This window comes from Fringilla coelebs (assembly GCF_963513975.1).
Source record: "Fringilla coelebs genome assembly, chromosome: 28".
Lineage (NCBI taxonomy): Eukaryota > Metazoa > Chordata > Aves > Passeriformes > Fringillidae > Fringilla > Fringilla coelebs.
In genome coordinates, this window is record NC_140054.1 from 2648956 (window position 1) to 2661273 (window position 12318).

At 46.7% G+C, this 12318-nt stretch overlaps 2 protein-coding genes across 3 annotated transcripts; one reads left to right on the top strand and one right to left on the bottom strand.

Annotated features, from left to right (window-relative positions):
• Window positions 1-949: 949 nt before the first annotated feature.
• DNAJC8 (DnaJ heat shock protein family (Hsp40) member C8) lies at window positions 950-11239 on the bottom strand. 2 transcript variants are annotated; one of them, XR_014616795.1, is made up of 10 exons: window positions 11090-11239; window positions 10133-10234; window positions 8397-8453; window positions 6789-6855; window positions 6059-6153; window positions 5137-5208; window positions 3934-4025; window positions 2897-2972; window positions 1547-1739; window positions 950-1458 (listed from the first exon to the last, which is right to left on the bottom strand). XR_014616795.1 is itself a non-coding variant. In XM_084222694.1 (9 exons), the coding sequence occupies exons 1-9, from the start codon at window positions 11150-11152 to the stop codon at window positions 1617-1619; spliced, it is 747 nt and encodes a 248-aa protein (XP_084078820.1). In that variant the 5' UTR covers window positions 11153-11239; the 3' UTR covers window positions 952-1616. The 2 variants fall into 2 exon arrangements, 1 of the variants encoding a protein (XP_084078820.1); XM_084222694.1 differs by having other exon boundaries at window positions 952-1739.
• A 67-nt stretch (window positions 11240-11306) lies between these two features.
• On the top strand, window positions 11307-12065 carry ATP5IF1 (ATP synthase inhibitory factor subunit 1). The gene is made up of 3 exons (XM_084222539.1): window positions 11307-11468; window positions 11562-11674; window positions 11789-12065. The coding sequence occupies exons 1-3, from the start codon at window positions 11373-11375 to the stop codon at window positions 11925-11927; spliced, it is 348 nt and encodes a 115-aa protein (XP_084078665.1). The 5' UTR covers window positions 11307-11372; the 3' UTR covers window positions 11928-12065.
• The last annotated feature ends 253 nt before the right edge of the window (window positions 12066-12318 follow it).

Genomic DNA, 12318 nt, shown 5'->3' on the forward strand with positions numbered 1-12318 from the left:
CCTCTGGGCTCCTCATTTCCTTCCAGGTCCTGGGCTCAGGAGGCAGCACAGTGAGTACTTGTTCCAGGGCTTCCATGATGGGTGGAGATTCATCAGGCAAAGTACCAGGAAGGGCACAGCTCTGCTCTGGGAATCCCCAAATCAGAAAACATCAGCCAGAAAATACTTCAGGCAGGGGCAGCTCATTCCTGTACCCCTTCTGCAGTACTATAAGCCCCCCTTGGTCCTTGTGCTCCTTCAGCTTGGGAAGAAAGGGTGGTCAGGGACATGCAGGACCCACTCCTTCCTGCTGCCACTGGCACTGCTCTGCCCAGATTCCACATGGGGGCTCCCCCAACATATTCTGTGGCACTGCCATTGCTCAGGTCATGGGCACAACATCCACCTGAGTCACTTATAACAAGAAATCACATGTTTTTCTGTCTGCTCCCTTTACACCCCATGGGTTGTTTAACAAAGAAATGCTGTTGGGGTTTCCTTGTTGGTAACGACTGGCTCTTATCTTGGCAGGAAAGGAACCATGAGGCTTTTAAGACAGTCCTGAAGGACTAGACAGCCACAACCCATTGGTGCACAAAGCACTGCTGCCAGAAGGAACTGGCTGGCTGCATGCCCTGGAGCTCCCCAGGCACCCAACTGCAGAGCTGCAGCAAACATCCCAACTTCCCAGCCCAACAGCCAAGTGGAAATACAGCCTTTCCCAGCCAGGCTGGGGATTAAGGTAGTCAGGCTCTGGAAGAAGCACAACCAGAGAATGAGGACAGTTAATGTCCCCTCTGCCTCCAGGCTGGTGACACTGCACTTGGAACAGCTTGGGCAGCTTAAAAGGGATGTGGAGAACTGGAAAGACAGAGAGCTGGCACCACAGTCTGAGCCTGGAGAACAGGTTCATGCTGAAGAGCAGCAGCATCTCAGCACTGACAGCACTCCACTCACACTCTTGCTATTGTATTTTTTAATAATTCCAAGAAAAAAAAAACGGTAACTTGGGTAAAAATTTATTTTACATACAGACCATTGCAGCTTAACTATTAATCAAGAGAAGTTATTTTCCTTTATAGGAAGTGACCAGCTGGTCTGAGATTAACAGAAGTCTAAGCCTGAGAGCTGGGATTTTAGTCTGGAAATCAGATTTTGGGAGCAGGTTCCTTCCAATGCAGTGAGGAGCTGCAGGACTTAACTGCAGGCCAGCCTGGAAGGATATTCCCAGAGTCAGTCCAGATCTTTCCCAAGCTGAACTCACTGAGAAAGATGGTGCCTGGAAAGGTTTGGATGCATCTCCAATATTTTGTTCAGCTCTCAAACTAGAAACAGAAGTGGTGAAACAGCACAGTTGTGTGAAGTACAAAACACCGAGTTACAGGGCAGCAGACACACGGGACAGCAGGAATGGCAGGGACTCTCCTAAGCCAAGAGTTCTACGTGGAGCGGGGCCCTGGCCGGGGTCATTCTCTGGCCCTATTTCAAACAGACAGAGTACAAAAAATACTTCGACTGATAATTAATTGTACTGGAAACAAACAGTCTACTAAAAAGCAAATCTTACTCTAGGTGCCAATGAGTCCTTAAAAGCAGAGAAGGGACTGAGGAGCTGCACTTGGGCAGTGCTTCCAGGATCATTCACGCTGCTCCATTTTTACTTTGGGAGGTCTCAGGAAGGTCCTGTTTTTCTTTTCTTTCTTGCCCTTTGTATTTGCCTGGAAATTTCTCCAGCTGTCCACACGGCCATCCCGACTTTCCTGGGAATAACAGGGAGGAAGTGGTGAGTTAACAAGTGCAATAGCCAAAGCACAGGTAGTACACAGCAGTTTCAGATCAGTGGCAATTTCCCCTTATCCAGCATGCAGCCCCTGGCAGCCAGGACACAAAGACACTGGGAAGAGCCAGAGCAGCACGGTGCATTGGAAATACAAGTGAGCTTACACACACCAGGATAAGCACTGTGCTGAACTCTTGTTTCAGAAGCCACCAGACTGGGCTGGGCAGTCCTTACTCTCTACAGAATCCTCAAAGGAAACAAGAAACCTCTCAAATGGATGTTCCTAATCTGTCAGCCCAGAACGTGCCATGTCCCTTCTGTGCCTCAACTCCTCCCTCTCCTGGTGCTACAGGAAGAACAGAGAAGGGAAATGTGCTGCTGCCTTCTCTCATGCTCCTTGCTCAGTCTCATCACATTGACACAATGAGACAAAAAGGCCTCTGGTGCACTTCTCTCCTCTCCCTGCCCTTCCTGCTGAGAAGCAGAAACCTCTCCGGAGGAGAAAAAAACCAAAACAGAAACCAAATCAAAAAAAACAAAAAAAGTACCCTAAACCCCCAAATCTCCCCACAAAGCCAACCTATGATCTCTACAGACTGAAGGTATCACAGCAGGACAGAACAGTCCAGGAAGGATCTACTTCACAGCATGTGATCTGTCCACTGCAGGCCCATCTCTGCAATAGCAGAGCTGCAGATGAGCAGCTGTCTGTTTCCCTGCCCCCTTTCCCCTGGCAGGATGGGAGAGGGCCCAGCACTAGCAGGGATCTGGATGCTGGGATAACCAGACTGGAAAGTACCACAACAGTCCACACAAACACCTTCCACGTTAGGGTTTAATGGTCACCAGTGACCTGGGCAAAGCAGCAATTCTATTTTACAACTAAAGATAAGAATGAACTGCTGACAGAGATGAAAAAACACTATACCTCAATTTACCAGACCTGCTTCTGCACAGGTGATACCAAAGCCCTATTGATGGGCTCTTCTCCACACACATGAACAAACCCTGCCTGGTGCAGATCTATTAATTATCTTACAGACTTGCATACAAAAGGTCTCTCATCTCTCTAGAGGCATCCCCTGCAACATGGGCAAGAATTGCTGAGGCCATTCTGTAAGTTCAGGTGCTGAATACCTCAAAGTTCTTCTGCCATTCCCGTTCTCGTTTGGCTTTCTCTTGTGCTTCAATTTCCTCTTCCCTCTGCCGCTTCCTAGAAGAGAAGCCACAAAAGTTATGAACCCACAAGCATCCACTTTAGAAAGCAAGGTAATACTTTCAAACCATCTTGGAAATCTCCTCTAATTATTTGGCAGATTACAGAAGAGATAAATATGCACACCTAAGATAGCACAGCAAATACAGTTTGGTTTCAAATTTGGAAGAGCAGTGAGCAGAGAAGATGGTTTGGACCCACTGAGAGCAAGATGGCAATTGACAACTGACAATTAAGGGGTTGGATTCTCTTGCTCAGCAAAACAAGCTGGACTTCTTCATCCAAGAAGCTGGACATCACTCTAGTGCTAAGTCTCTAAAATTGTTGAGGGTACACGTTCTGAGAAGTTAATAAGCACTTCAGCACGCAAAGTACAAATTAAATTTTTAACCCCCTCTTTTCACCTGTAATCAAAAGCAATGTCCTGCAGCCACCTCACTGACCAGCACAGAACCCTGCTGCAGGAAGTGTACTCACAGTGAGCACATGATCAAATCACCTAAAATAGTTCAGGATCACACACGCCACAGGGTAGTTCTGGCATTTAAATAAAATTAAAAATCAATTCTCTGCAAGCTAATAGCATGCAGAATTGTGTCACCATTTCACTGTTGTGGCTGGCCTCCATGTGTACATATAAGATAATACAACCATATAAAATATATTGACATCTTCAGCACAGGAGGGCAAATTTCCTGTGTGCTTTTCTCAAACATCAGGCTCTACAAACCCACAGGCTGGCAGAGACATGGCAGAATCCACATTATTGGCAATCAGCTTGACAGGACCCCTGTTAGTCTAATCCAAGGCCCTGCTTTTAGCAGGAGGTCAGACCAGATGATCTCCAGAGGTTCATTCCAATTTAGTCTATTCCAAGACTCTCTGATCCCATATCTTCTCTGAGGAAGCATGAGGTGGAAGAAGAGCCTGAATTGCACAAGTGGAATGTCATTTATACCTTTCATGCATTTCTTTTGCTTCTCTTTCTTTCCTCTTAATTTCCAGTTCAGCAAAGAGCTTCATTGTCTGTTTGTATACAGCTTGTTTGAACTGTAAAACACAAATCCAGTCTTAAAATAATGCCTGTGAACACAGTTAAAGTCTGTTTTACATACAAATGTATGAAACTAAAAAGAAAGCAAACCACAGGTATGCCCACATAACCCCTATGCTGCCCTGACAATAGCAGCAGCACACAGAGAGGTATAAACCACTGCTGATTAAATTCTGGCCCTGGCATCAGGAAACAACTGCATATTAACCTCATATTAGTCTCATTTTAATTTGTATTCATGAAGCTGTGCCTAAACAGAACTGTTCACTTCAAACTCTCTTATTCTTGGGTAAAGTCTTGCATTGTTACATTTGACAAAAAAAGGCAAAATGGTCACTGTTTTAGAGAGTAATTTTCCAGCAGATCTTCTTGATGTGTTGTAAAAATCTAGCATTGGCTTCCCAGTAGGAAATCAGTATGCTTAAACCAATCTTCATTACTAAAGAAGAGCAACAGACTTCTGAAAAATGAAAAATAGGATGGTTATGGGGTTGCTGTGGTGATATCAACAGGAAGAAATCCCTTTCCAGGAAAAAAAAGGGTGATGAGACCAATGAAGTCAGTGTTTGGTGATCACCTATCCTCTCATATGGCTGGACTTCTCCAGACTAGAACCCAGGTAAGAAGAACTAAGTTTTGCCATGCCCTGTTTAATACAGTGGTTTGCTGCAGAACAGCACATCTGTCCCTCAGTACTACATGAATGAAACAGAGGAAACTGCTCTCATTAAAACTTCACTCATTAAAAGGTCACAAGCTCATTTTAGTCACTCTGCAGCAGGAATGTCATGGTTCCAGCAGTCAGAAGACAACAAGTAATTCAAAAAACACTGCAAGATGCACAAGCAATGAAAACTTGTTCTGAGAAAAGAACAGGGTACTTTGATCTATATAATCTCACAATATATTTGCTCTTTACACTACAGTGAAGCTATTTTCCACAGTACACAGGTATCACCTGACACATGACACTCTACAGTGGCTAAGCAGAATTTGTTCTTCTGTAAATGTAAGGATTTACAGCATTACTTCTGTACTGGCTTTCATTCTTAATTCCTCAGAACACATTTTATACTCTCCAGTTTCTCTGAACATAGTATGACTTACAACTTCAGGATCATCCTCCTCTACAGTAGGAGGTTTTCCATCCTTCTTCAGCTGCTTCTTTTTTTCTTTCACCTAATGATTAAGAACAAAAATAAGAACCTTAAAAATTTTATAGGGCTTACATAATTTTATCCAAGTGGTTCTGCATTTCTATTCCAATGTACAGATAGCACTCTGTTCTTGATTGATGTTTTGTTTTACACCAAACCCTCCTAGGCCCAAGCACATACAAGATTACTATCATATGAACTGTAGTAATTAAAAATACTGTGTTGGATACTATTCCTCCAACATAATCCCTTTTGGTTTCTTGATATATATATTGAATATATCTTGAATATATTCTTATTCAGTATACACCATCCAAACCAGCAGGAAGTTGATTTTGCTTCATGATATTCAAGTGAGTAACAACAAACAGAACATCAAGTGTTCCTTGTGTTAAGAGTATCTGAGCTCTCCCAAATTATCTGCTTCTTCAAGCTTTCTGTGTTTTAATCCACCCACATCACTCTAACTTCTTGGCCAATGCAATCCAAGCTCCTTTTCTTATCTTATAGGTCAATATCCCCCAAACTTTCCAGTCTCCTGCTGTCACCACCTATTCTCTTCCACCTACACATATCTGAACTGCATCATTCATTCACAGACTTGGAAAAAAAATATTTAGGTCAGATCACGTGGTCTGACCTGATTATTTCAAGTACTGAATTTCACTGAATTATCTTGCACTGAGCTCAACAGCAGTCCTGGACACAGCAGGCTTGCTCTGCTGTGAAGAGCTTGGAGCCCACCTGCACAGTGCCATTATGAGGTTTGCTCAGCTTAGTGACCTAAACATGAAGCAAGTGTACCAAAAAGCAAGATATGAATGATTGATTAGCACTCACCCCAACTCTGGATGTTCCCATTGAATACTCACAGTGTGTTCCACATATTCTTTTCCTGCCTGTATCACATCCAAGGCTCTCTTCTTTTGCTCCTGATCTAGCAGCAGCTTGTAAGCTTTATCTACAGCTAAACAAAAAGCATCAATATTAATAGCACCAGTAGTCATGTTCACAAGGCATCACAAGACTGCTACTTGGTGGCATTACTAATTTGCTTCTAGAATTTGTGGAGGTCATTTGTTTGGCAGTCTGTTTTGGGTTTTTTTGTGTTTTTTTTTTTAATAAATGCATCTGGGAAAGTGAAAATAGGATTAGTTGAATGAGTTTTGGGGTACAGTAGTGACAAGAACTGTCTGATACCATCTGGAGGGTGCAGGTGAAAGCATCATTCCTCCCAGCTGTAGTTATGGGCATGAACACCTTGCTGTGATTACCTGCCTGCACAGCACACACCTAAAACCATCACTCTGCTTCTGTCCTATGGCCTTTGAATAAAATCTAATGCACAGATTAAACAGTTCTTCTTGAACAATCCCACACCCCCACGAAGACATCTGTCCCTGTGGTGACATGACAATGGCATTGATGCCACCTAGTGCCACCTGCTGAAATGCCACCACCTCACACAGCTGCTGCTGCCACAGCTGCTTTTGCCCCAGCTAAAGCACCTCTGCAGCCCTTCTGTCCCCTCCACCCTAATGAATTTTCAGCACCAGAAAAGCTGACACTACTAACCCAGAGCAGGCAGAGAAAGAGTATTACCTTCAAATGCTTTCTGGGCTCTATCTGCATCATCCTGGTTTTTGTCTGGGTGCACCAATATTGACAGCTGCAAGAAAAAGGATATTGCTATCAAGAGCATGGTAAAAGATAAGAGTATTTTAGAGATTTTTGAGAGAAGGGAAACAGAAAGAATCCAAAGAGATCACATTAATTTGGACATGGACAAAGCAGCTGACAACGTGCAGAAGTGTGTGCCAGTACAAGCTGAAAGAACAAACAATCCTTGTAACAAACAGGCTGTCCAAGAAAAGCTGCAGCTTGTGATGAGAGGAACAATTTAACACCCCTCAGCTGATATGAACCTCTTGGTCATCAAAGATTTGTATCCTTGGTCTTGACAAGAAACAAACATAAAAAGATCATCCTCAACCAAAGTCTCTCAAAAAGTTCTCCAGCATGCCCAAGGCTGTCCAAATACCAAACTATTTAAGAGTTGTCATTTCTCCTTAGGCCACTTTACTGAAAGTTAAGAAAACTCCTGCCTGTGCTCTACCTGGCAGACAGGAGATAGATCACTACCATCCTGAGGGGAACTTTAACTGGGCTGGAAACCACATCCTCCATTCCTCTCTCAGAAAGTTATTTAAAATTTTCCATATGGCCTCTTTTAAATGTTTTTTTATACAGACCTTTTATTTTTGCCATTGCTGTACAAAGCAGCAACTGAAGCTGCTTTAGTGTTGAAGAATACAAAATAACTACTTTTGGAACTGTACAGCTGCCAGTTTGTAGCTCCCAGGAAAAGGTTTGCCTTCAGATCTGAACAGATTTACTTCAGCCAGTGCCTTTTTTCTCCTTTGTTGACTGTTCCACATTCTGCACTTGAGTGTTTGATTTCTTCAATGCACAATTCCATGCACAGTTTTCATTTCATTACCCTGAACATGTCCCTGTACTCTTTTACCAGCCCAAAGCTGAGAATGTCATACTTTATTGTCTTGCAGAAGTGAGAAGCCAATAATAGACCAAAAAGTTATCCCTCTCACTTCCCACACACAGGAGGAGGAGCCCATATCCTGTTCCTCTGCCCCCAGGATCCTCCTGTCTAAAGACACTCACACCATCAATGCAGGTGGAGGCTGCAGCCCTCCCAAACACTGTTTCTTTGCTGTAGGCACTGATTAAACTGAAAACTTTCCTGCAGCTCTGCCAGCAGAGGCAGGCTGGGGTGATGCTTCCTGTGTTGCAGATCTCCAGTAAGCAGGGCTGCCTCTTTCCCAGGTAACCAAGCCACTAAAAATGACTATGGAAATTCTTAAAGAAACCTCAGATAAAATCTAGATCCAAGTCCATATATTTGAGAAAAATACCTTTTGATCTTCCTTTTAAGCTCAAGAGGCTGATCATACATGGCTATATTAGCTGGCAATCACACAGGCAAAGCAGCCTATCATGCTTGGACCAGGGACACTGCTGCAGCTCTCCTCTTGTTGATACAAGCATTGCTCTATGCATTTCTGCCAAAAATAGACACCCCTCTACCCAGACACAGCTTACTGCCATTTTTCTTGTGCCCACACCCAGCTGCACAATCTCTACAGCACTTCTACTTCCCCTCCATGAACTCTGGGTGTAAAAGCTGAATACCTGTCGGAATCTTTTCTTTATCTCTTCATCTGTGGCTTCAGGATCCATCTGCAGCACCTAAAAGAGACCATGAAAGCAGAGCAAGTTTGATGCTGCTCCCCACGTTTCAGGTTCCTCTCAGTAAGCTCTAACACTCCCATGAGGAGTGGCTGAAGTCACTTGGATTGTTCAGCCTGAGGAAGAGGAGGCTGAGGGTAGAACTCATTACAGCCAAACATCCTCCCAAGGGGCAGCTCTTCATTCTCATGGCCAGGACAGGACATGAGGAAGTGCATGAAAATGGGTCAGGGGAGGTTGGAGATCAGGGAAAGGTTTTCTTCCCCCAGAGGGTGCTGGGCACTTCCCAGGCTCCCCAGGGAATGGGCATGGCCCTGAGGCTGCCAGAGCTCCAGGAGTGTTTGAACACCACTCCCAAGGATGCCCAGGGTGGGATTGCTGGGGTGTCTGGGCAGGGACAGGGCTTGGACTGGATGATCCTGATGGGTGTCTTTCAACCCAGCACATTCTAAGATTCTGTACCACTTGGCTCACTGGCACACAGACACACAACAGAAAGCTCACCCCACAGTGATATGAATTTTCACCCAGGAAAACAGAAACATTTCACAATCTTTTTGACATTTATGACACTACTTTTAGCAGTGCTAGGTTCCTCTGGCTATGCCAAGGTCTTGGTCTGAACCTTCAATCAGTCCTGCAGCAATGCTCAGTCTGACAGAAACAAAAGCATGTGGTAGCTTGGGGACAATGCCAGGCCACTCAGAATGTTGGAAACACACTTCTTCATAAACATTTATTCATTTTATCATTTTGAAGGAAGACACTAGAGTTTTACTGTCTGATTTCTATGAGTGACACCACTTGTTTATTGATCTTCACAGATGTGGCAGAGTTCAGGAACTCTTTTGTGATTTAATTTACTGAATGTAAGATTTAAGCAACAAGTGAGCAGATGCTGTTCTTTTTAAGAATCCATAAATAAAAACCACTCTCCCACAGGAAAGCTACAGTCTACTCTGAAACAGCTTCCTTAATTTACTCTTTAAGTACTAAGACCTATACAAAATGATCATTGTCAAAGTGAATCTGCTGACTCATCTGGCTGGCTAGCCCTGAACTGGGACTACAAAAGCACCTGAGGCGTGAAAAAGGCAGTGAAGATGACACCAGGAAGCAACACACCCAGGGAAAGCCAACTCCAGATGAATACAATATTGTTTATTTACTGCCTTCCTCGGGTTTCCTACTTACGAAGACTTTATAACTGACTGCAACTGGAATCAAACCCTATAAACTGCAAGGGGATTATCCATTACCCAATGGTTCCTCAGAGACTCTCACTGGTGTGACCACTGAGAGACCTTTTCTTGCTCTATCCAAGTTCAGTGGGATGAACACCCAAAATAAAACACACAACTACAAATACTGAATTAAGAAAGCTATGACCAGAACCTGCCAAGCTGCCACCTCCAGCTACTACCTTCACATTCAGAAAGCACCCAGACAAATCTTCCAGTGCTGTTGTATGAGGGAAATGTGACAACATACAGTTTGTCCTGCCATCAAACACTGAGAAAGGCAATAAGCACATATACACCATCCTGCTGTCCTCTGCAAACCTTCTGCACACTAATTTGCACCCAGAGAAATTTCTTCTTTCCTTATGTTGTCTTTTACTGCAATAAACACTCAGGAATCAGAAAGCTCATGCATCAATTCAGAACGTTCCAACTAACCTCAAAAGGGTTCAAGTTGAAATATGAAGATCCAGGTCGGGTCAGCCGGTCAATTTGGTTTTTTGATGTTAAAACAGAATCTCGTTTTTCAATTTGCTTTACCTGAAGAACAGAGAGACCTGTATCAACTGACCATCACAACACCCTTACCTGTTTATTCATGCTGTTAGTATTCAGTCATCCTTGTCCTGTACTACAATTCTTAATGCCCCTTGCTTACCCCAAGCCTGTAGCTATTTTCTCAGGCACTAGCATCACATATTTTTTAGCATTTCCTACAGCCCAACAGGATTTTCAACATCACATTTTATCTATAAAACGTTCTGCAGAACAGTTCTGTTTGTTCTGTTTCTCTATAGCTTCCCTCCTCCCCATGCACCTCCAGCAGTTCTGGCTGTGATTCCTTGGAAACCACGGCGCTATTACTGTTAACCCCTTGTTGGCAGGGCAGCCCTTTAAACACGTTATGTGTCACTGATGCAAACACACATACCCGCTTTTAATAATCACAGCTTATTTAGTTCCGTTTTTACCCTTCGCTGGACTATACCGAACCAAGCCATGTATTTATATTTAACGTTCACTTTTATTTAAACAAACGTGCATGCAGCGAACCGGCCGGGCCGGGGGGAGCCGTTCAGGCCGTGCCCAGAGCCGCGGCCCGGCGGCGGGAGGGGGCCCAGGCCGTGCCCGGTGACAGTTCGCCCACAGCGAGCCCGAGCGCGCGGCTCCCGCGGGGCTCAGCCCAGCGCACCGAGGCCCGAACGCGGCTCCCGGCCCCGGCCGGCACCGGGACTGTGGGTGGGCCGGACCGAGCACCGACCCAGCGGCACCCGCCGCTCGCCCGCCCCCACAGCGGCGCGGCTCGGCTCGGCCCGTGCCGCCCACCGGCGGCCCCCGGCCCGGCCCGGCCCGGCCCGGCTCCGCAGGGCGCGCAGGCCCCGGGGCGGGCGGTACCTCGTTGTAGAAGGTCAGGAACGCGTCCTCGGCCGCGCCCGCGCCGGGCCCCGCCGCCGCCATCGCCACCGACACGTGACCGCGCCGTCACCACACGTGACCGCGGCGCGCGCCGCAGCGATCGGCCCCGCGCCCCCACGGCGCGCGCGGGCCCGGGGCCCCGCCTTATGACGTCACAGAGACCGCCCCGCCCCGGCGGGCCCTGGGGCGGGGCCGCGGCTGCGCAGGCGCGGCTGGGCGGGCCCGCCCGGCGGCCCGTCCGGCGCTCCAAGGGCAGGCGGCTATGGCGGCCGTGGCGGCGGTGGCGGCGCGGGGCGGCCTGCGCGGGGCTCTGCTGGCGCAGCAGCAGCGCTGGAGCTCGGGATCGGGCGCCGACCAGGTGGGTGTTCCGACAGTGCCCCTTTCCCCTCCGGCTGTCCCTCCCTCTGCCTGTCCGTCTGTCCTTCCGCGCTCACCGCCGTCTCTCCCGCAGCTGGGCGAGCTGGGGAAAGGCGCCGGCAAGGGCGGCGGCGGCGGCGGTTCCATCCGCGAGGCCGGCGGTGCCTTCGGGAAGAAGCAGGCGGCCGAGGAGGAGCGGTACTTCAGGTGAGCGTGCCCGGGCCTGTGGAGCCGCTCCCCGCGGGCCCGGGGCAGGGCCCGGCCCGCCTCTCCCGCGGCGCTGGGCTGCGGGGCTGCACGTCCTGCCGTCCTCTCTTGCAGGGAAAAGGAGCGGGAGCAGCTCTCTGCCTTACGGAAGCACCACGAGGAAGAGATCCACCACCACCAGAAAGAGATTGAGCGTCTGCAGAAAGAAATCGAGCGCCATAAGCATAAGATCAAGGAGCTTAAAGATGACTAAGCTGGTGCTGTTGTTGAATGTGCATGGCCAATACTGATCATGGTGTAAATCAGCGTGAAGACTGTATTTTTTGGTCAACATAATCCAAATCCATACAATTATGGTCTGCAACAACATCAAATAAATTACTCAGTCTCACTTTCTTGCTTAGCAACTGTTAATGAAACAAAACCAACCAACCTCACTATCTGGCTTTAAGCTTCATTTTATTCCAAAGTAAAGCTGCACTCTTGAGTAGGCAGGCCTGTACAGATCTGAACTATTTTTTTTTAGATTTGTATGAAGGAAATGACCATTTGTGCCTAGTGGGTTAACTTTAAAGCTGCAATAAGAGTTGGAGGAAAATGGTACCTGTGTAGCAATCCAGTCACAGAGAAGTAACTTTGTTTCA

What these genes read in the sequence shown, in the direction of transcription:
- ATP5IF1 (XM_084222539.1), top strand. Translation starts at nt 11,373, where the DNA reads ATGGCGGCCGTGGCGGCGGTGGCGGCGCGGGGCGGCCTGCGCGGGGCT. An exon ending in CGGGATCGGGCGCCGACCAG is followed by an intron (nt 11,469 to 11,561) that starts GTGGGTGTTCCG and finishes TCTCTCCCGCAG; the next exon opens with CTGGGCGAGCTGGGGAAAGG. An exon ending in GAGGAGGAGCGGTACTTCAG is followed by an intron (nt 11,675 to 11,788) that starts GTGAGCGTGCCC and finishes CCTCTCTTGCAG; the next exon opens with GGAAAAGGAGCGGGAGCAGC.
- DNAJC8 (XM_084222694.1), bottom strand. Translation starts at nt 11,152, where the DNA reads ATGGCGGCGGCGGGGCCCGGCGCGGGCGCGGCCGAGGACGCGTTCCTG. An exon ending in TCAACTTGAACCCTTTTGAG is followed by an intron (nt 8,454 to 10,132) that starts GTTAGTTGGAAC and finishes GGTCTCTTTTAG; the next exon opens with GTGCTGCAGATGGATCCTGA. An exon ending in AGCCCAGAAAGCATTTGAAG is followed by an intron (nt 6,154 to 6,788) that starts GTAATACTCTTT and finishes CTTTTTGTTTAG; the next exon opens with CTGTAGATAAAGCTTACAAG.